Source organism: Xenopus tropicalis, chromosome 8 (genome assembly GCF_000004195.4).
Source record: "Xenopus tropicalis strain Nigerian chromosome 8, UCB_Xtro_10.0, whole genome shotgun sequence".
In the NCBI taxonomy this organism is placed as follows: Eukaryota; Metazoa; Chordata; class Amphibia; order Anura; family Pipidae; genus Xenopus; species Xenopus tropicalis.
The window spans coordinates 2,914,748-2,937,725 of record NC_030684.2 but is presented as its reverse complement, the minus strand read 5'-3'; the positions used below and the strand labels follow the sequence as shown (position 1 = coordinate 2,937,725).

The 22,978-nt window shown below is 48.3% G+C and overlaps 1 protein-coding gene across 6 annotated transcripts in view; it reads left to right on the top strand.

Annotated features, from left to right (window-relative positions):
• The window catches only part of exd3 (exonuclease 3'-5' domain containing 3), a 44,425-nt gene extending 22,896 nt beyond the window's left edge, over positions 1-21,529 (top strand). For 3 of the 6 annotated variants that reach the window (XM_031891518.1, XM_031891519.1, XM_031891520.1), the window contains exons 3-20: positions 1,945-2,004; positions 2,440-2,504; positions 3,419-3,592; positions 3,890-4,051; positions 4,962-5,015; positions 6,137-6,276; positions 6,466-6,566; positions 7,171-7,244; positions 7,336-7,374; positions 11,343-11,509; positions 13,370-13,508; positions 17,915-18,140; positions 18,215-18,324; positions 19,065-19,275; positions 19,368-19,525; positions 19,610-19,774; positions 20,106-20,159; positions 21,308-21,529. In XM_031891518.1, the coding sequence (XP_031747378.1) occupies positions 1,983-2,004; positions 2,440-2,504; positions 3,419-3,592; positions 3,890-4,051; positions 4,962-5,015; positions 6,137-6,276; positions 6,466-6,566; positions 7,171-7,244; positions 7,336-7,374; positions 11,343-11,509; positions 13,370-13,508; positions 17,915-18,140; positions 18,215-18,324; positions 19,065-19,275; positions 19,368-19,525; positions 19,610-19,774; positions 20,106-20,159; positions 21,308-21,514 (2,268 nt within the window). In that variant the 5' untranslated portion in view covers positions 1,945-1,982 and the 3' untranslated portion in view covers positions 21,515-21,529. The remainder of the gene's footprint in view (positions 1-1,944; positions 2,005-2,439; positions 2,505-3,418; positions 3,593-3,889; positions 4,052-4,961; positions 5,016-6,136; positions 6,277-6,465; positions 6,567-7,170; positions 7,245-7,335; positions 7,375-11,342; positions 11,510-13,369; positions 13,509-17,914; positions 18,141-18,214; positions 18,325-19,064; positions 19,276-19,367; positions 19,526-19,609; positions 19,775-20,105; positions 20,160-21,307) is intronic. The other 3 variants (XM_031891521.1, XM_031891522.1, XM_031891523.1) reach the window with 1 other exon arrangement.
• The last annotated feature ends 1,449 nt before the right edge of the window (positions 21,530-22,978 follow it).

The window sequence follows — 22,978 nt, the reverse complement described above, 5'->3', positions numbered from 1 at the left end:
CCGGCCCCCCCCCCCCCCCCCGGCCAACCTCACCCCTCTCTTATCCTTTCCCAGGTAGCCAAGTCAGTGGCAACACTCCCACGCTGCCCCGCAGGGCACGCCACTCGCATTTCCATCTGACTGATAATTGCCCCCGGGATTTGGGGTGGGGGGGGCACACCAGATCCATTACTGCCCCTATAACCAAGCTAATAACCAGCAGCGCCACTGCCTCTCTGTGCTTCCCTTATGGCATAGGATCACCCCAACCCTTAGATTGTAAGCTCTTGTGGAAAGACCCCCATTACCGGAATCCTTCCTGCAGTTCCTCTGTGCTGTGGAACATAAATATATATAATTATCATTATTCAATTGGTGGGAACCTTAATGAGAAGTCTTTGCCTCCTGTAATGTTCTGTTCCTCCAGCGGGGGGTGCCAGATACCAGACAATGAGTAGTGAGAGCCACTGGCAGGGCAGGTATTCAAAGCTTTATACCCACATGCCCCTTGTATATATTTGTCCTCATAGGCCCCTGCCTGTCATGGGAATGTGATAGGGACCTTAGAGTGTAAGCTCACTGGGGCAGGGACTGATGGGAGTGGGATAGGGGCCTTAGATTGTAAGCTCACTGGGGCAGGGACTGATGGGAATGGGATAGGGACCTTAGATTGTAAGCTCACTGGGGCAGGGGCTGATGGGAATGGGATAGGGACATTAGAGTGTAAGCTCACTGGGGCAGGGGCTGATGGGAATGTGATAGGGACCTTAGATTGTAAGCTCACTGGGGCAGGGGCTGATGGGAATGGGATAGGGACATTAGAGTGTAAGCTCACTGGGGCAGGGGCTGATGGGAATGGCATAGGGATCTTAGATTGTAAGCTCACTGGGGCAGGGGCTGATGGGAATGTGATAGGGACCTTAGATTGTAAGCTCACTGGGGCAGGGGCTGATGGGAATGGGATAGGGACCTTAGAGTGTAAGCTCACTGGGGCAGGGACTGATGGGAATGGGATAGGGACCTTAGATTGTAAGCTCACTGGGGCAGGGACTGATGGGAATGGGATAGGGACCTTAGATTGTAAGCTCACTGGGGCAGGGGCTGATGGGAATGGGATAGGGGCATTAGAGTGTAAGCTCACTGGGGCAGGGGCTGATGGGAGTGGGATAGGGACATTAGATTGTAAGCTCACTGGGGCAGGGGCTGATGGGAGTGGGATAGGGACATTAGAGTGAAAGCTCACTGGGGCAGGGGCTGATGGGAATGGGATAGGGGCATTAGAGTGTAAGCTCACTGGGGCAGGGGCTGATGGGAGTGGGATAGGGACATTAGATTGTAAGCTCACTGGGGCAGGGGCTGATGGGAGTGGGATAGGGACCTTAGAGTGTAAGCTCACTGGGGCAGGGACTGATGGGAGTGGGATAGGGACATTAGAGTGTAAGCTCACTGGGGCAGGGACTGATGGGAATGGGATAGGGACCTTAGATTGTAAGCTCACTGGGGCAGGGACTGATGGGAATGTGATAGGGACCTTAGATTGTAAGCTCACTGGGGCAGGGGCTGATGGGAATGGGATAGGGACCTTAGATTGTAAGCTCACTGGGGCAGGGACTGATGGGAATGTGATAGGGATCTTAGATTGTAAGCTCACTGGGGCAGGGGCTGATGGGAATGGGATAGGGACCTTAGAGTGTAAGCTCACTGGGGCAGGGACTGATGGGAATGGGATAGGGGCCGTAGAGTGTAAGCTCACTGGGGCAGGGGCTGATGGGAATGGGATAGGGACATTAGATTGTAAGCTCACTGGGGCAGGGGCTGATGGGAATGGGATAGGGACATTAGAGTGTAAGCTCACTGGGGCAGGGACTGATGGGAATGGGATAGGGACATTAGAGTGTAAGCTCACTGTACCGCAGGGGGAATATGTGGGCGCTATATAATAATAATGATTATGTGCTGTTTCAGTACCGGCATTGGGTCGGAGGCCCCATCGGATCTGAGAGATGTCAGACATGAACCATACAGGTGAGTGAATGGGATTCTGGTACTGGGGGGGCGGGGTCACTCGGTAATCCTGGGATTCTATTGGCTCCTCAGATATGCACTGAGCAAGGTCTATAGGGCAGGAAAAATCAAAAACTGGGTAAAATATAATTTTTCCCCCCCCCCTGAACCCGCCCCCCCCCCCCCCCCGACCCGCCCCGGGGCTAAAGATCATCCCTTCTAATGTTCCGTCTCTGGGCCGGTCACATTCCGAGAGCTGGAGGTCAGCGAGGGAATCCCAGCATCCCCCTGGGGGCGCCCCCCAGCCCCTTTCGCTTCTCCTGTTATTTCCCACAGTGCCAGGAAGGAAGGTGCATGCTGGGGGACTCGCACAGCGGCGGCCATCTTTGCGCAGGTACATTCTGCCCTTACCTACAAAGGCATTTACTTACGTGGTTTGTGATTGGTCCCTTGCAGAGCAAGATCACTCCGAGATCCTAAGCTCCCTGCAGAGCCTTTGGGCCAAGAAAGATGTTTTACAGGTGAGATCTACTGTCCCCCCCCCCCCAGGAAGGGAGAGGTGCACCTTTTAATTAACCGTTACTATGCTGTAGCTATTGATATTCTAAGACAATTTGCAATTGGTCTTCATTTTTTATATTTTATGGTTTTTCAGTTATTTAGTTTTTTTTTGTTCCTCAACTTGGTATTTCAGCAGCAACCTGGTTGCTAGGGTCTTATATACCTTAGCAACCAGGCAGGGTTTTGATTGAGAAACTGCAAAATTAACCATTAATATGCTGTAGATATTGATATTCCAAAACAATTTGCAATTGGTCTTCATTTTTTATATCTTGTGGTATTTAGTTTTTTGCTCAGCTTGGAATTTCAGTAGCAACCTGGTTGCTAGGGTCTGATATACCTTAGCAACCACGCCATGATTTGAATGAGAAACTGCAATATAAATTGGGGAGGGGCCTGAATAGAAAGATAAGGAATAAAAAGTAACAATAACAATAAAACTGGAGCCTCACAGAGCAATAGATTTTGGCTGCTGGGGTCGGTTATCCTGTTGCTAGGGCTCCAATTACCTTAGCAACCAGGGAGGGGTTTGAATGAGAGGCTGGTATATGAATAGGGGAGGGGCTGAATAGAAAGATAAGGAATAAAAAGTAACAATAACAATAAAACTGGAGCCTCACAGAGCAATAGGGTTTGATTGCCGGGGTCAGTGACCCCCATCTGAGTCAGAAGAACAAGGCAAGTAATTCAGAAATGGTGCAAAATAGTGAAGTGAAGACCAATTGCAAAGTCGCTAGGAATTGGCCAATCTATAACATATTAGAAGTTAAATGTGAACCGGCCCTTTAAGGAGATATTCAAGCCAAGACTGGGAAAGGGCAAGCCCCAGAATCTGTATATAATAATAATAATATTATCCGTTATGGTCCAACAGATCCGCCAGGTGGTTGGTCAGCTGATCTCGACGCTGGAGGAGCCGCTAGTGGCGCTGCTGGACCTGCTGGAGGTCACCAGTACCTGGAAGGGGAAAGGCAACTCGCTGGCGGTTTTAATTGCTAACGAGTTCCAGCAGTGGCTGAAGGCCAATCCGGACGCACGGCAGGTAAAGGTGGGCGTAACCAGTAAGATTGGCTCGTTTGGCAAGGTTGCCCAATCATAAATGAGCCAATGCGGCCCCTGATCCGGCCAAAACTCAAGCCTGTCCAATCAACATCTGCCCAATTTGAGGCCAGATATTGGTCAGGGGCAGGGCCTGTCGGAGGGCCCCATAAGCTAACGCTTATTATGTTATACAATGGCCTATTCTAAGCAACTTTTCAATTGGTCTTATTCATTATTTAAAGTTGCCCATGATCTGATTGGTTTATCTGTTGTTTAATCCCATTGGACGGTCTCCCCTGCGCAGTCCGGCCTGCGGCTGAGGAAGCTCCAGGGCCGCGCGCTGAGCCTGGTCTCGGAAGGGCAACTCTTGGACCTGCTGAGCGACATGTACCGGATCGCGGAGGCCGACCGAGCCTTCCTATTGGGCCAGGTCACCCACCTGCACCGCAGCGGCAAATACAAAGAGGTGATTGGCTCTTCTTTGCTGATGGCGAAATCTCCATCCCTCCAGTATAAATGATAAAACCCTTTACATATTGACCCTATAGTGTTTATTAACTCCTTCCCGCTCTGAATAGCCAGACTGCAAATCCAACATGGCCGCCACGCTAACTGCCACTTTTCCCTTTTTACTTCAGTCTCTGCCCCTTTTTGCTTTGTTTCATGAAAGAAGCAGCGGCAATCAAAGGTGGCATTGACGGGGGCCGGCTTCCAGCGGGCCGGCTAGGGTTTCACGCACGTCTTATGTTACACTCCAGGCCCTATTGAAAGAGTGTCTGTGGCTGAATAGGGCCCTCCTGCACTCCAAAAGGCAGAGTGGCGGGGGGAGAGGACAATGGCCGCTCTTGTCACCGGCCGAGGGGGGGGGGAGCCATTGTCACCCATACAGAGGGCTCGTCTGGCAGTCAGTGCACGCCTCACTGCCTCCCCGCATTCAGGGCCCTGTCAGTTCTGATTAGTTCAGGGGGCTGGCAAATTAATGGCCCCTTCACGTCTTGGGGTCCCCCCTCCTATCTAGGGTGACTGTGAACGTGTTTGGCATAAGTGAGGTTGATTGGGACCCCACGTCACATGGGATTGCCCTAGTTGGCTGTGGGGGGGGAGGCTACATTGCAAGTGTGGCCCCATCCGTAATGGCATGCTCTGGGCACAGGAAATTGGTTTCTTGGTACCTTGGCCACTAGTGGGCGCTGTTCCATTGGTATGAGCCAAGGGCAGCATTGGGGCTTCCACAAGTATAATTACTAGTCTGGGGTTCCCCGGAATAGAGAGTGGGCTCTGTGGCCCCTGTACAGAATGGCTACAGCCACAGTGTATGTCATGTGACTCTCTCTGTAAGGGCCAATAAGCTTTAACCAATCTCTCCTGTCCCGCAGGCAGCCATTATGGCCACCAGGCTGGGGCTACAGCCGGATCTGGACCTGGAAGAGGTGAGTTGGAAAGCAAATCAGTTGTGGAGCACACAATAAGCTGTACCCCCATACTGTACTGTCTAAGGGAAACACTATGGCACCCCCTACCCATATGTATAAATACAAATATACAGAGAGGGAATGTTCTGGGCACACAATAAGCTGTACCCCCATACTGTACTGTCTAAGGGAAACACTATGGCACCCCCTACCCATATGTATAAATACAAATATACAGAGAAGGAATGTTCTGGGCACACAATAAGCTGTACCACCATACTGTACTGTCTAAGGGAAACACTATGGCACCCCCTACCCATATGTATAAATACAAATATACAGAGAAGGAATGTTCTGGGCACACAATAAGCTGTACCCCCATACTGTACTGTCTAAGGGAAACACTATGGCACCCCCTACCCATATGTATAAATACAAATATACAGAGAGGGAATGTTCTGGGCACACAATAAGCTGTACCCCCATACTGTACTGTCTAAGGGAAACACTATGGCACCCCCTACCCATATGTATAAATACAAATATACAGAGAAGGAATGTTCTGGGCACACAATAAGCTGTACCCCCATACTGTACTGTCTAAGGGAAACACTATGGCACCCCCTACCCATATGTATAAATACAAATATACAGAGAAGGAATGTTCTGGGCACACAATAAGCTGTACCCCCATACTGTACTGTCTAAGGGAAACACTATGGCACCTCCTACCCATATGTATAAATACAAATATACAGAGAAGGAATGTTCTGGGCACACAATAAGCTGTACCCCCATACTGTACTGTCTAAGGGAAACACTATGGCACCCCCTACCCATATGTATAAATACAAATATACAGAGAGGGAATGTTCTGGGCACACAATAAGCTGTACCCCCATACTGTACTGTCTAAGGGAAACACTATGGCACCCCCTACCCATATGTATAAATACAAATATACAGAGAGGGAATGTTCTGGGCACACAATAAGCTGTACCCCCATACTGTACTGTCTAAGGGAAACACTATGGCACCCCTACCCATATGTATAAATACAAATATACAGAGAGGGAATGTTCTGGGCACACAATAAGCTGTACCCCCATACTGTACTGTCTGTTTCTGTGCCCCTGTAGATGTGCACCCCTCTGCTCTTCATGGAGAGATTTAACCTAGTGGAAGCCTATGTGGCCGATTATCGGGAGCTGCAGTGCAGACTGGTGCAGATGCTGGATGGTTGGAGCGCCTCCAATTTTAATGCCCGGAAAGTGAGCAGGTAAAGGACATTTCCCAGAGTAATTCAGGGAATCCCACCCAGGCTCAGTTCATTAGGTCCCTTTTCCTCCTAAGTGGAAATAAAGAAACAATGGATCTTGTGTAAAAACATTAAATGGCAATAAAGAAATAAGGGGGGAATTATGTGATAAGTGTGTTCCTTTATTTCCCATGTCCCTTGTGCTCACAGGCAGTATATAGGCCTCCCCCCTGTCAAACCCGACAAACTGAACATGAAAACTCTCAGCAGATTGGCCTTCAAGCTTCTAGAGCGATATAACCTCGACCCAGGTAAGTGACTCAAATCTGCCCCCAGTACTTACCCAGGTACAGAGCTCTGATTCTCTGTACTTCCTGCTCCTGGGCTGCTCTCTTTCCCATGGTCAGGCAGGAACCTCCCCCTGGGTAAGTGACTCCAATCTGCCCCAGTACTTACCCAGGTACAGAGCTCTGATTCTCTGTACTTCCTGCTCCTGGGCTGCTCTCTTTCCCATGGTCAGACAGGAACCTCCCCCTGGGTAAGTGAATCCAATCTCCCCCCAGTACTTACCCAGGTACAGAGCTCTGATTCTCTGTACTTCCTGCTCCTGGGCTGCTCTCTTTCCCATGGTCAGGCAGGAACCCCCCCCCCCGGGTAAGTGAATCCAATCTCCCCCCAGTTCTTACCCAGGTACAGAGCTCTGATTCTCTGTACTTCCTGCTCCTGGGCTGCTCTCTTTCCCATGGTCAGGCAGGAACCCCCCCCCCCCGGGTAAGTGAATCCAATCTCCCCCCAGTACTTACCCAGGTACAGAGTTCTGATTCTCTGTACTTCCTGCTCCTGGGCTGCTCTCTTTCCCATGGTCCCCAGATCCTATCTCTAGTAATTGGGTTTATTCTGTATATTCCCTGGCAGTTCTCTGTACCAACCTGCTAAACCAGCGCCATTTGGGAACGCTGAAATATCTCATGTATAAGAGGTTTGTGGAGGTGAGTGAGTGTTTAGTTCCCCTTTAAATTTTCAAGATGTCCCCGTGTTTCTTGCATTGACATTTCATTGATGTTATTAATGTTTTTGCAGAAATCAATGACCCATGAAAACTGGACCGATCACGTGCAGGTAATAGGCCGGGGGGGGGGTGGTCACTGACCCCCATTGGTGTGTAGGATATATGTAGATGGAGTGGACCCGGAAAAGTTACCCCCCAGGGGGGCAGTTGGGAAAACCACTTTGGAAAGCTTCTTTCCCATAGAAGATTTTCTCACCCCCCCCGCGGTGGCACAAAGGACCTCGGGGCGGCTGATGGGATTTATCTTACACCTGTGCCCCATGAATAGAGGGAGTGAGTTTCCAGGAGAAGTGATCAGCTCCGGAGCAGCGAGAACTCCCCACCCCGAGGCTCCTACACACAGCGGAACCGGAGCCCCCGGGGGGCAGCTTAGGTGTCTGATTACTGGAACCAACGGCAACATGAAACACCTTCCCCATCAGGGATTAGCCCCGCGGGAACCATTCTGTGTCCCACACTATTGTCCGACCCCCCCATTCCCTCTCTGTATATTTGTATTTATACATATGGGTAGGGGGTGCCATAGTGTTTCCCTTAGACAGTACAGTATGGGGGTACAGCTTATTGTGTGCCCAGAACATTCCCTCTCTGTATATTTGTATTTATACATATGGGTAGGGGGTGCCATAGTGTTTCCCTTAGACAGTACAGTATGGGGGTACAGCTTATTGTGTGCCCAGAACATTCCTTCTCTGTATATTTGTATTTATACATATGGGTAGGGGGTGCCATAGTGTTTCCCTTAGACAGTACAGTATGGGGGTACAGCTTATTGTGTGCCCAGAACATTCCCTCTCTGTATATTTGTATTTATACATATGGGTAGGGGGTGCCATAGTGTTTCCCTTAGACAGTACAGTATGGGGGTACAGCTTATTGTGTGCCCAGAACATTCCCTCTCTGTATATCTGTATTTATACATAGGGGTAGGAGGTGCCATAGTGTTTCCCTTAGACAGTACAGTATGGGGGTACAGCTTATTGTGTGCCCAGAACATTCCTTCTCTGTATATCTGTATTTATACATATGGGTAGGAGGTGCCATAGTGTTTCCCTTAGACAGTACAGTATGGGGGTACAGCTTATTGTGTGCCCAGAACATTCCCTCTCTGTATATTTGTATTTATACATATGGGTAGGAGGTGCCATAGTGTTTCCCTTAGACAGTACAGTATGGGGGTACAGCTTATTGTGTGCCCAGAGCATTCCCTCTCTGTATATTTGTATTTATACATATGGGTAGGAGGTGCCATAGTGTTTCCCTTAGACAGTACAGTATGGGGGTACAGCTTATTGTGTGCCCAGAACATTCCCTCTCTGTATATTTGTATTTATACATATGGGTAGGAGGTGCCATAGTGTTTCCCTTAGACCAGGGGTAGGGAACCTATGGCTCGGGAGCCAGATGTGGCTCTTTTGATGGCTGCATCCGGCTCCCTGCCAAATCGTTAATAAAAAAAATAACGGGTGCGTGGCCTGCGCTCGGTGATTGGAAGACGTGTTCTAAGCCTTAGAACACGTCTTCTATCCGCTGAGCGCAGGCCATGCCCTCATCTTCATCATATCCGGCATCCTTGGGACCCACCCTACCTTGCCCCGCAGCATCCACGGTCAAACATATTGTATGGCTCTCACGGAATTACATTTAAAAATATGTGGTGTTTATGTCTCTCTCTGCCAAAAAGGTTCCCGACCCCTGCCTTAGACAGTACAGTATGGGGGTACAGCTTATTGTGTGCCCAGAACATTCCCTCTCTGTATATTTGTATTTATACATATGGGTAGGGGGTGCCATAGTGTTTCCCTTAGACAGTACAGTATGGGGGTACAGCTTATTGTGTGCCCAGAACATTCCCTCTCTGTATATTTGTATTTATACATATGGGTAGGAGGTGCCATAGTGTTTCCCTTAGACAGTACAGTATGGGGGTACAGCTTATTGTGTGCCCAGAACATTCCTTCTCTGTATATTTGTATTTATACATATGGGTAGGGGGTGCCATAGTGTTTCCCTTAGACAGTACAGTATGGGGGTACAGCTTATTGTGTGCCCAGAACATTCCTTCTCTGTATATTTGTATTTATACATATGGGTAGGAGGTGCCATAGTGTTTCCCTTAGACAGTACAGTATGGGGGTACAGCTTATTGTGTGCCCAGAACATTCCCTCTCTGTATATTTGTATTTATACATATGGGTAGGGGGTGCCATAGTGTTTCCCTTAGACAGTACAGTATGGGGGTACAGCTTATTGTGTGCCCAGAACATTCCTTCTCTGTATATTTGTATTTATACATATGGGTAGGAGGTGCCATAGTGTTTCCCTTAGACAGTACAGTATGGGGGTACAGCTTATTGTGTGCCCAGAACATTCCCTCTCTGTATATTTGTATTTATACATATGGGTAGGGGGTGCCATAGTGTTTCCCTTAGACAGTACAGTATGGGGGTACAGCTTATTGTGTGCCCAGAACATTCCCTCTCTGTATATTTGTATTTATACATATGGGTAGGAGGTGCCATAGTGTTTCCCTTAGACAGTACAGTATGGGGGTACAGCTTATTGTGTGCCCAGAACATTCCTTCTCTGTATATTTGTATTTATACATATGGGTAGGGGGTGCCATAGTGTTTCCCTTAGACAGTACAGTATGGGGGTACAGCTTATTGTGTGCCCAGAACATTCCTTCTCTGTATATTTGTATTTATACATATGGGTAGGAGGTGCCATAGTGTTTCCCTTAGACAGTACAGTATGGGGGTACAGCTTATTGTGTGCCCAGAACATTCCCTCTCTGTATATTTGTATTTATACATATGGGTAGGGGGTGCCATAGTGTTTCCCTTAGACAGTACAGTATGGGGGTACAGCTTATTGTGTGCCCAGAACATTCCTTCTCTGTATATTTGTATTTATACATATGGGTAGGAGGTGCCATAGTGTTTCCCTTAGACAGTACAGTATGGGGGTACAGCTTATTGTGTGCCCAGAACATTCCCTCTCTGTATATTTGTATTTATACATATGGGTAGGGGGTGCCATAGTGTTTCCCTTAGACAGTACAGTATGGGGGTACAGCTTATTGTGTGCCCAGAACATTCCCTCTCTGTATATTTGTATTTATACATATGGGTAGGGGGTGCCATAGTGTTTCCCTTAGACAGTACAGTATGGGGGTACAGCTTATTGTGTGCCCAGAACATTCCTTCTCTGTATATTTGTATTTATACATATGGGTAGGAGGTGCCATAGTGTTTCCCTTAGACAGTACAGTATGGGGGTACAGCTTATTGTGTGCCCAGAACATTCCCTCTCTGTATATTTGTATTTATACATATGGGTAGGGGGTGCCATAGTGTTTCCCTTAGACAGTACAGTATGGGGGTACAGCTTATTGTGTGCCCAGAACATTCCCTCTCTGTATATTTGTATTTATACATATGGGTAGGGGGTGCCATAGTGTTTCCCTTAGACAGTACAGTATGGGGGTACAGCTTATTGTGTGCCCAGAACATTCCTTCTCTGTATATTTGTATTTATACATATGGGTAGGGGGTGCCATAGTGTTTCCCTTAGACAGTACAGTATGGGGGTACAGCTTATTGTGTGCCCAGAACATTCCTTCTCTGTATATTTGTATTTATACATATGGGTAGGGGGTGCCATAGTGTTTCCCTTAGACAGTACAGTATGGGGGTACAGCTTATTGTGTGCCCAGAACATTCCCTCTCTGTATATTTGTATTTATACATATGGGTAGGGGGTGCCATAGTGTTTCCCTTAGACAGTACAGTATGGGGGTACAGCTTATTGTGTGCCCAGAACATTCCTTCTCTGTATATTTGTATTTATACATATGGGTAGGGGGTGCCATAGTGTTTCCCTTAGACAGTACAGTATGGGGGTACAGCTTATTGTGTGCCCAGAACATTCCTTCTCTGTATATTTGTATTTATACATATGGGTAGGGGGTGCCATAGTGTTTCCCTATATACTAATGTTGCCCGTTGCATTACAGAGCACCGTTGGGCAGAGCCGCTGGTTACAGGATCAGCTGATCACCCTATTAGTCAGATATAGTGACTGTGCTACTGCCGGGCGCTGGGCGTTACACTTCGGGCTGCCCAAAGAAACCCTCCCATTGGCTGTGGCTGACTCATTGGAAGACCTCAGTATCCAGGACCAGTAAGTGGCGCCCAGGGCTTTAGCAGCTGCCACCTTAGTGCCCTTACCCCTCGTCATGTTGACCTGAAACCCACAGGCAGGGGGCAAATCTTTAAAAGGGACTTCGGGCAACGTGGGAACCTCTGGGGGGGGGACCTATGGCACGGCAGTGTTTACGAGTTAACCCCTTCAGCACCCACATAGTGTAGAGAGCGATATTCTGAGACAATTTGCAGTTGGTCTTCATTATTTCATTTTTTGTTTAGCAGCTCCCCAGTTTGGAGTATCAGCAGCTGTTTAGTTGCTAGGATCTTTATTACCTTAGCAACCTGGCAGTGGTGTGAACGAGAGGGCGGATACAGGAGAAGGGGGCTGGATAGGGAAAAAGTTATAAAAAGCAGCAAAGGCAAATAGGTAAAAAGGCAAAAACTGTAAAAATAAATAAATGAAATAATGAAGACCAATTGCAAAGTTGCTAGGAGTAGGCCATTCTGTAACGTACTAATGTTAACTTATAGGTGAACCTTCCCTTTATGACCAACTCAGCAACTTATCTGCCTGTGTATGGGGCCCTCTGAGAGGCCTGCCTGACCAATATCTGGCCAATAATTGAGGCTTGACTTTCATTCGGGTCGTTATCGTCTTATTGTCCTCGCTCCAACTTTTCCTATCCCCATCACTGAAATGCGATCCTTTGGCCCCTGGGCCACCCGCGCCCCAATGCCACCCATGCCAAGCGCTCCAATGCCAGCCATGCCAAGCGCTCCAATGCCAGCCATGCCAAGAGCCCCAATGCCACCCGCGCCAAGCGCCCAATGCCACCCGCGCCAAGCGCTCCAATGCCAGCCATGCCAAGAGCCCCAATGCCACCCGCGCCAAGCGCTCCAATGCCAGCCATGCCAAGCGCTCCAATGCCAGCCATGCCAAGCGCTCCAATGCCAGCCACGCCAAGAGCCCCAATGCCACCCGCGCCAAGAGCCCCAATGCCACCCGCGCCAAGAGCCCCAATGCCAACCGCGCCGAGAGCCCCAATGCCAGCCGCGCCGAGAGCCCCAGTGCCAGCCGCGCCGAGAGCCCCAGTGCCAGCCGCGCCGAGAGCCCCAGTGCCAGCCGCGCCGAGAGCCCCAGTGCCAGCCGCGCCGAGAGCCCCAGTGCCAGCCGCGCCGAGAGCCCCAGTGCCAGCCGCGCCGAGAGCCCCAGTGCCAGCCGCGCCGAGAGCCCCAGTGCCAGCCGCGCCGAGAGCCCCAGTGCCAGCCGCGCCGAGAGCCCCAGTGCCAGCCGCGCCGAGAGCCCCTGTGCCAGCCGCGCCGAGAGCCCCTGTGCCAGCCGCGCCAATTATTATTATTATTATCCTTATGCCGGGCAAAGGGCAAGATGGCTTTCCATAGGCTGAATTCCCATTGATGCTATGGGAATGCTGTGACTCTATAACATCCTATCCCAGAATTCCCTGCCCTACTAACCTCTGACCCCGACCCGTCCTGCTTTCCTTCCCCCCCCCCCCATCTCCTGAAGGAATTAATAAAGATTAACACTTGCAGCCTGTCATTTCCCACAGCCCCCCCCCCCCAGTGGCTTTAGTTGTCCATTACTGGTGACGTTTGTATACACAGCCGGTTATTAATGGCCCCCCCCCCACTCCATTTGTCACCGGGCAGATTAAAGGCCAATCGTCCCTGCAATGTGGCTCTCTGTTTGCTCACCCCGTGCCAACAGCACTTCCTGCCGCAACATGAAAGGCTTGGGGTTTTATTAAATATATCCATTTAGGGAGACGCCAAAGGTTCCCACCTTGTCACAATGGTTTCCTCCTTATTAATGAATTAACCCCCCCCCCCTCCTGCTTTGGTTTGTTCTCTCAGGCTCTGCTTAATGTTACAGGCTGTCGGCCAATGAGAATGTTCCTGATGATCCCCAGACCAGGAAGGAACACTTTTACCAGCTCCCAATTCCCAGGGACAAGATCCACTTCCTGCGCAGCGCCGGCGACCTGTCAGTCTGCAGGGAACGCGTGCTGAAGGTAACCGTCCCATTACCCGTTAAACCGACCCAAAACTGAGCTTTTATTTGCACCTGTTGTGGCCATATGCGGGGCAATAAAAGCTGCCGTCGGATTGGGTCATGTATAACTGGCTTACCCGACCAATATCTGCCCCCGAAAATCGGCCAGATGTCAATTGGGAAGGTTTAATAATCCAGATGGGGCGAGGAGGGCATCAGCTCCTTAATCCAGTCCTTACCCCTAAATCCAATCAGTCCAATCATTTGGATCAATCCAGTATCGCCCACCACTTAAAGGGGCGGGTCTATGTTATAGAATGGCACCGGTGCAATTTGGCCACCGAAATGTGTCCAGAGGGGGGAGAGGGGGAAAAGGGGGGAGTTATAGTTCCGTTATTGCATATGCCAGTCTCTCATCCAAACCACTTCCTAGTTGCTAAGGTAACTTGGGCCATAGCAACCAAATCGCTGCTGAAACTCAAAACTGGAGAGCTCCTGAACTGAAATTAAATAACTAAAAAACTACAAATAAAAAGATTGCATGAGTTACGTATAAAGTTACACTAAAACTTACGCACTTTGCGTAACTTCCCCAAAAACTGCTTAGTAACTTGCCCAGAAACTTAAGTAAGTTACGTATAACGTTACGCTAAAACGTACGCAATTTGCGTAACTTCCCCAAAAACTGCTTAGTAACTTGCCCAGAAACGTAAGTAAGTTACGTATAAAGTTACGCTAAAACGTACGCAATTTGCGTAACTTCCCCAAAAACTGCTTAGTGACTTGCCCAGAAATGTAAGTTACGTATAAAGTTACGCTAAAACCTACGCAATTTGCGTAACTTCCACAAAAACTGCTAAGTAACTTGCCCAGAAATGTAAGTAAGTTACGAATAAAGTTACGCTAAAACGTACGCAATTTGCGTAACTTCCACAAAAACTACTTCATAGCTTGCCCAGAAACGTAAGTTACGTATAAAGTTACGCAAAAACTTACGTTTCTGGGCAAGTTACTAAGCAGTTTTTGGGGAAGTTACGTAAATTGCATAAGTAAGTTACATATAAAGTTACGCTAAAACTTACGCAATTTACGTAACTTCCACAAAAACTACTTAGTAACTTGCCCAGAAACGTAAGTTACGTATAAAGTTACGCTAAAACTTAAGCAATTTGCGTAACTTCCCCAAAAACTGCTTAGTAACTTGCCCAGAAATGTAAGTTACGTATAAAGTTACGCTAAAACTTAAGCAATTTGCGTAACTTCCACAAAAACTGCTTCGTAACTTGCCCAGAAATGTAAGTTACGTATAAAGTTACGCTAAAACCTACGCACTTTACGTAACTTCCCCAAAAACTGCTTAGTAACTTGCCCAGAAACGTAAGTTACGTATAAAGTTACGCTAAAACCTACGGATTTTACGTAACTTCCCAAAAAACTGCTTAGTAACTTGCCCAGAAACGTAAGTTACGTATAAAGTTACGCTAAAACTTACGCACTTTACGTAACTTCCCCAAAAACTGCTTAGTGACTTGCCCAGAAACATAAGTTACGTATAAAGTTACGCTGAAACTTAAGCACTTTGCGTAACTTCCCCAAAAACTGCTTAGTGACTTGCCCAGAAACGTAAGTTACGCTAAAACTTACGCACTATACGTAACTTCCCCAAAAACTGCTTAGTGACTTGCCCAGAAACGTAAGTTACGTATAAAGTTACGCTGAAACTTAAGCACTTTGCGTAACTTCCCCAAAAACTGCTTAGTAACTTGCCCAGAAACGTAAGTTACATATAAAGTTACGCTAAAACTTGCGCAATTTACGTAACTTCCACAAAAACTACTTAGTAACTTGCCCAGAAACGTAAGTTACGTATAAAATTACGCTAAAACTTAAGCAATTTGCTTAACTTCCACAAAAAAAAACCTACGCACTTTACGTAACTTCCCCAAAAACTGCTTAGTAACTTGCCCAGAAACGTAAGTTACGTATAAAGTTACGCTAAAACTTACGCAATTTACGTAACTTCCCCAAAAACTGCTTAGTAACTTGCCCAGAAACGTAAGTTACGTATAAAGTTACGCTAAAACTTACGCACTTTACGTAACTTCCCCAAAAACTGCTTAGTGACTTGCCCAGAAACGTAAGTTACGTATAAAGTTACGCTGAAACTTAAGCAATTTGCGTAACTTCTCCAAAAACTGCTTAGTAACTTGCCCAGAAACGTAAGTTACGTATAAAGTTACGCTGAAACTTAAGCAATTTGCGTAACTTCTCCAAAAACTGCTTAGTAACTTGCCCAGAAACGTAAGTTACGTATAAAGTTACGCTGAAACTTAAGCACTTTGCGTAACTTCTCCAAAAACTGCTTAGTAACTTGCCCAGAAACGTAAGTTACGTATAAAGTTACGCTAAAACTTACGCACTATACGTAACTTCCCCAAAAACTACTTAGTAACTTGCCCAGAAACGTAAGTTACGTATAAAGTTAAGCTAAAACTTACGCACTATACGTAACTTCCCCAAAAACTACTTAGTAACTTGCCCAGAAACGTAAGTAAGTTATGTATAAAGTTACGCTAAAACGTACACAATTTACGTAACTTCCCCAAAAACTGCTCAGTAACTTGCCCAGAAACGTAAGTTACGTATAAAGTTACGCTAAAATTTATGCAATTTACGTAACTTCCCCAAAAACTGCTTAGGGACTTGCCCAGAAACATAAGTTACGTATAAAGTTATGCTGAAACTTAAGCACTTTGCGTAACTTCCCCAAAAACTGCTTAGTGACTTGCCCAGAAACGTAAGTTACGCTAAAACTTACGCACTATACGTAACTTCCCCAAAAACTGCTTAGTGACTTGCCCAGAAACGTAAGTTACGTATAAAGTTACGCTGAAACTTAAGCACTTTGCGTAACTTCTCCAAAAACTACTTAGTAACTTGCCCAGAAACGTAAGTTACGTATAAAATTACGCTAAAACTTAAGCAATTTGCTTAACTTCCACAAAAAAAAACCTACGCACTTTACGTAACTTCCCCAAAAACTGCTTAGTAACTTGCCCAGAAACATAAGTTACGTATAAAGTTACGCTAAAACTTACGCACTTTACGTAACTTCCCCAAAAACTGCTTAGGGACTTGCCCAGAAACGTAAGTTACGCTAAAACTTACGGACTATACGTAACTTCCCCAAAAACTGCTTAGTGACTTGCCCAGAAACGTAAGTTACGCTGAAACTTAAGCACTTTGCGTAACTTCCCCAAAAACTGCTTAGTGACTTGCCCAGAAACGTAAGTTACGCTAAAACTTACGCACTATACGTAACTTCCCCAAAAACTGCTTAGTGACTTGCCCAGAAACGTAAGTTACGTATAAAGTTACGCTGAAACTTAAGCACTTTGCGTAACTTCTCCAAAAACTGCTTAGTAACTTGCCCAGAAATGTAAGTTACGTATAAAGTTACGCTAAAACTTACGCACTATACGTAACTTCCCCAAAAACTACTTAGTAACTTGCCCAGAAACGTAAGTTACGTATAAAGTTACGCTAAAACTTATGCAATTTACGTAACTTCCCCAAAAACTGCTCAGTAACTTGCCCAGAAACGTAAGTTACGTATAAAGTTACGCTAAAATTTATGCAATTTACGTAACTTCCCCAAAAAATACTTAGTAACTTGCCCAGAAAGGTAAGTTACGTATAAAGTTACGCTAAAACGTACGTAATTTACGTAACTTCCACAAAAACTGCTTAGTAACTTGCCTAGAAACATAAGTTACATATAAAGTTACGCTAAAACTTACGCAATTTGTGTAACTATCCGATAAACTACTTAGTAACTTGCCCAGAAACGTAAGTAAGTTATGTATAAAGTTACGCTAAAACGTACACAATTTGCGTAACTTCCCCAAAAACTACTTAGTAACTTGCCCAGAAATGTAAGTTACATATAAAGTTACGCTAAAACGTACACAATTTGCGTAACTTCCCCAAAAACTACTTAGTAACTTGCCCAGAAATGTAAGTTACATATAAAGTTACGCTAAAACCTACGCAATTTGCGTAACTTCCACAAAAACTACTTAGTGACTTGCCCAGAAACGTAAGTAAGTTGCGTATGAAGCAAAAGCCAATGCAGAGCCGCTTTGCGGGGACAAACCCCACTGCCCCCCAATAATCTGACTGACTTATTAGCTCATTAATCAATGGGGGCGCACACAAGGGGCGTGGCCAAAATGTTGGTTCTGTGCTGGTGTTTATGGGGGGGCCCCATATAAATAACTGATTCTGATGGCAGCCCTGCCCAGAAGTTGTTCAGGATTGGCCCATGTGTTGTCCCAGATGCCATTGGATCAGCCTGTGTATTGGGCTCCTTTAGGCCAATGAAAGTGCACGTTAGTAAATGTGCCCCTGTGTATTTGCCGTTAGGATGGGCAGGTTGTCGGGGTGGATATGGAGTGGAGGCCCATGTTCGGGGGGCTGGGCAAGCAGACGGTGTCTCTGGTACAGTTGGCGCTGAGGGAGGAGGTGTTCCTGCTGGATCTGCTGCAGTTAAACGCGCCCGGCGCCGGCGCCAACGGGACCCAGAGAACGAGGGAAGAACTGATCCGGTTCATCAAGGATCTCTTCCTCTGTGCAGCAATCACAAAACTGAGTAAGTGTCCAACCGCACCCCACTGCCCAACTAACCCCACTGCCCAACTGACCCCCCCTTGTGTTGTTGCCAAGGTTACAGCGTGCTGGGGGATATCCAGAATCTGGAAGCCACCGACCCGGAATTCCTGGGCCTGGAGAAGCAGACGCGCGGCATTTTAGATCTCTACACGGTTCATAAACAGGTAAGGACCCCCCCCAAATGTACGGCAGAACTGTAACTCCCAGCGGCGGCAGCACCGGAACGACCCGGAACCGTGATGCTTAAATGGAAGGGAAATAAAATGCTATTCAGATACTGGTGCTGCTGGGGTGTTGGGTTGTGTGTGAGTGTCCCCCCAAGATCCTCCAGGAGGGCTAAGGACCCGAAAATGTACGGCAGAACTGCAACTCCCAGCAGCGGCGGCACCGGAACGACCCGGAACCATGATGCATAAATGGAAGGGAATTATAATGCTATTCAGATACTGGTGCTGCTGGGATGGGAGGGGGGGTGTAAGTGTTCCCCCCAAGATCCTCCAGGAGGGCTAAGGACCCCAAAATGTACGGCAGAACTGCAACTACCAGCAGTGGGACCACAACGACCCAGGAGGAACCATGATGCATAAATGGAAGGGAAATAAAACGCTATTCGGATACTGGTGCTGCTGGGATGGAAGGGGGGTTGTGTTAGTGTCCCCCCAAGATCGTCCAACAGTGAGGATCCTGGGAGTTGCAGTTCTAGAGCAGCGGTTCTCAACCTGTGGGTCGGGACCCGTTCGGGGGTTGAAACATTTCTGATGGTCTTAGGAATAATTTTATGGTTGGGGGGGCCCCGCAACATGCGGAACTGTATTAAAGGGTCACCGTATTAGGGAGGTCGAGAACCAGTGTTCTAGAGCAGGTTGGAACGTACATAACAATAATTGGCTTGTATTATGCGCAGCTCCAGCGCGTGCCGCACAGACCGCGGGGGAAGAGAGAACCCGTCGACGTCCTTGCAGATGGGCCGCCATCGGAGGACGGATTGGCCCCCCAGTCGGAGAAGGGGCTGAGCCTTCTAGTGAGGGACATTTTGGGGAAACCGCTGGACAAGACAGAGCAGCTGTCTAACTGGGACAAGAGACCGCTACGGGAGCAGCAGATCCTCTATGCAGGTGGGACGCCATGGGGGGGGGTTACTGATAAATAATTACCCCCCGTGATGCACGTGCTGTATGTTGAACCCGCTCTCTGCCCCCCCCCCCAGCCGCTGATGCTTATTGCCTGCTGGAGGTGTATGACGTCCTGCGTCAGGACCCCGCCAGGTTTGGCCTGAACCCCAATCTCCAGCAGTGCCCCAAGAGCGACTCTAAAGCAAACCCCGAAAAGAGACCGCGTCCGAAGAACCCGGGGGCGCGAAGGCAGGTAAGTGCCGCCCCCAGGGGGGGATTGTACCATTCTGCGCTGTACAGGAGAGTAATTGGTTTGTTTGCCCTTTAACCACCGCAGAACCTTCCGGATACGGGCAGCGACACCGGGGCGCAGCCGATACCCCCCCGCCAGTTCAGCGTCATTTGCGACAACATGCTGCAGGGCCTGGGGCGCTACCTGCGCTGCCTCGGGGTGGATGTGCTCATGTTGGACAACGACGACGAGCACCGCAAAGCGGCCGAGGTGAGAGCCGTGCCCATTGGCTGTTGTATTACCATGTATAACTCCACCCCCTCCAGTCATGTGATGCCCACCTCCCCATGGGAAAATTATTGATATGGGTCGGCCAATAAACACATTGAACATTTTGGCCACGCCCCTTGTGTTATAGAGCGTTCTATTAATTAATGTGCTAATTAAAGGGGCAGTCCACCTTTTTTTTGCATTAAAGTCAATGGGCGTTTTTTTATTGGCGACTTTTTTGTCTCAGTGACATTCCCCCCCCCCCCCGCCTGTGTTTTCTCGTGGCCCCTTTTTAGGGGGAGTAACGGCCATTTATTTCTCTTCATTACAGATTGCCCGGCGGGATGGCCGAGTGATCCTGACATGTGGATTGCCCTATGAGACAGTGAGTAACGAAAGGGGGGGTGTCATCAGAAACTTTGGGGCCCCCATGAACACAAGTGGGCAGTACCAACATTTTGGCCACACCCCTTTTGTTAGAAATATAAACAGCTGGTGTATAATAAGCAGTTACAATGAATAATTCATGAGCTAATAAGTCACCCTGCCAGCACCCATTCCTTGCACCCACCCTAATATCACCCTGCCAGCACCCATTCCTTGCACCCACCCTAATATCACCCTGCCAGCACCCATTCCTTGCACCCACCCTAATATCACCCTGCCAGCATCCATTCCTTGCACCCACCCTAATATCACCCTGCCAGCACCCATTCCTTGCACCCACCCTAATGTCACCCTGCCAGCACCCATTCCTTGCACCCACCTAATATCACCCTGCCAGCACCCATTCCTTGCACCCACCCTAATGTCACCCTGCCAGCACCCATTCCTTGCACCCACCTAATGTCACCCTGCCAGCACCCATTCCTTGCACCCACCTAATATCACCCTGCCAGCACCCATTCCTTGCACCCACCCTAATGTCACCCTGCCAGCACCCATTCCTTGCACCCACCTAATATCACCCTGCCAGCACCCATTCTTTACACCCACCCTAATGTCACCCTGCCAGCACCCATGCCTTGCACCCACCCTAATATCACCCTGCCAGCACCCATTCCTTGCACCCACCCTAATGTCACCCTGCCAGCACCCATGCCTTGCACCCACCCTAATGTCACCCTGCCAGCACCCATGCCTTGCACCCACCCTAATGTCACCCTGGCAGCACCCATTCCATGCACCCACCCTAATGTCACCCTGCCAGCACCCATTCCTTTCACCCACCCTAATATCACCCTGCCAGTACCCATTCCTTGCACCCACCCTAATATCACCCTGCCAGCACCCATGCCTTGCACCCACCCTAATGTCACCCTGCCAGCACCCATGCCTTGCACCCACCCTAATATCACCTTGCCAGCACCCATGCCTTGCACCCACCCTAATATCACCGCGCCAGCACCCATGCCCAGGGTTGGACTTGGGGGTTGCAGGGCCCACCGGGGCTCCCGCCCCCACCCTAATGTCACCCTGCCAGCACCCATTCCTTGCACCCACCCTAATGTCACCCTGTTTCCTTGCCGGCAGCTTCGCTCCCAAGTGGGAGAGGGGAAGTGTTTCTCGGTGGACTGCTCGGAGAAAGCCAGAGAACAAGCCATCAAGGTTCTGACCCATTTCAACATCCGCGTGGCGCTGACTGACGTGTTCAGCCGATGCCAGGTAAGGGATCCTATCCACGTGGGGGCACTCTGCGGGCACAGGGTAAAGCCCTCCCTGACCAGGCTCTGGGCCTGACAGCTCCTTTCAGTTCCAAGCAACTTTTCAATTGGTCTTCATTATTTATTTATATTTGTTTTTAAATAATTTGCCTTTTTCATCCAACTTTTAAATGGGGGGGGTCACTGACCCCGGCAACCAAAACCTATTGCTCTGTGAGGCTCCAGTTTTATTGTTACTGTTACTTTTTATTCCTTAGCTTTCTATTCAGCCCCTCCCCTATTCATATACGAGCCTCTCATCCAAAACAATCCCTGGTTGCTAAGGTCTATTGGACCTTAGCGACCAAATAGCTGCTGAAACACCAAACTGGAGAGCTGCTGAACACAAAGTTTAATGATTACAAAACCGCAAATAATAATAAATGAAGACCAATTGCAAACTGCCTCAGAATATGACTCCCTACATCATCACTGTTTTCTACCCAGAATGCAACAGTCTCTGTACATGCAACGCGCTGCGGTTAATGCGTTCAGCAGCCGGGGCGCAGCGCTTGCACGGAAACCTGCATTCGGCGGAACACGTTTTTCCAGTTTGTAATCTAAGCTGAACTGTCGCCCATATTTTCATAGGGAGAGTTGGGTGTTGCCGCAAGGCAGGAAAGCGCCACCTATTGACACGAGTGAGAGTGGAATTTACACCTGTGCAGTAAAGCGAAAACGTGTGCCGTGCAATGGGTAAAGGGCAAGTTAACCCGCCCACTGTGCCATCAAACCGAGCCGGCTGTAGGGGAAAGCAGCAAGGTTCATAGTCGGGCACCATTAAAACAATATCTGGTTGCTATGGTCACTGATCCTAGCAACAAGGCATTTCTTTTAACCCAGGATAAATAGGGGAGGACCTTAGGGTGTCGGTGGCAGCAGCTGGTGCTTCCCAGTTGTGATTTTAATGGTGTGAATGGCGGGGGCACTAACACTCTCATTTCCTGTGTTCCCGACACCTCCCAGATAAAAGCCCCCCCCTCCCATCCTCTGGCATTTTGGTGCTAAGGAATCTCTGTAGCTTGCGAACAAAAGGTTTGGGGTGGAAAAGGGGAATTCCCTGGCATAACGAGCATTCCTCCTCACCCCTTCCTCCCGATGTGCCCCGCCCACTCAGCCGGGAGAGATCCACACAGGTACTGAGCCCCCCGCCACTAACTGGCACCCCCTCCCATATGTATAAATACAAATATACAGAGAGGGAATGTTCTGGGCACACAATAAGCTGTACCCCCATACTGTACTGTCTAAGGGAAACACTATGGCACCTCCTACCCATATGTATAAATACAAATATACAGAGAGGGAATGTTCTGGGCACACAATAAGCTGTACCCCCATACTGTACTGTCTAAGGGAAACACTATGGCACCTCCTACCCATATGTATAAATACAAATATACAGAGAAGGAATGTTCTGGGCACACAATAAGCTGTACCCCCATACTGTACTGTCTAAGGGAAACACTATGGCACCTCCTACCCATATGTATAAATACAA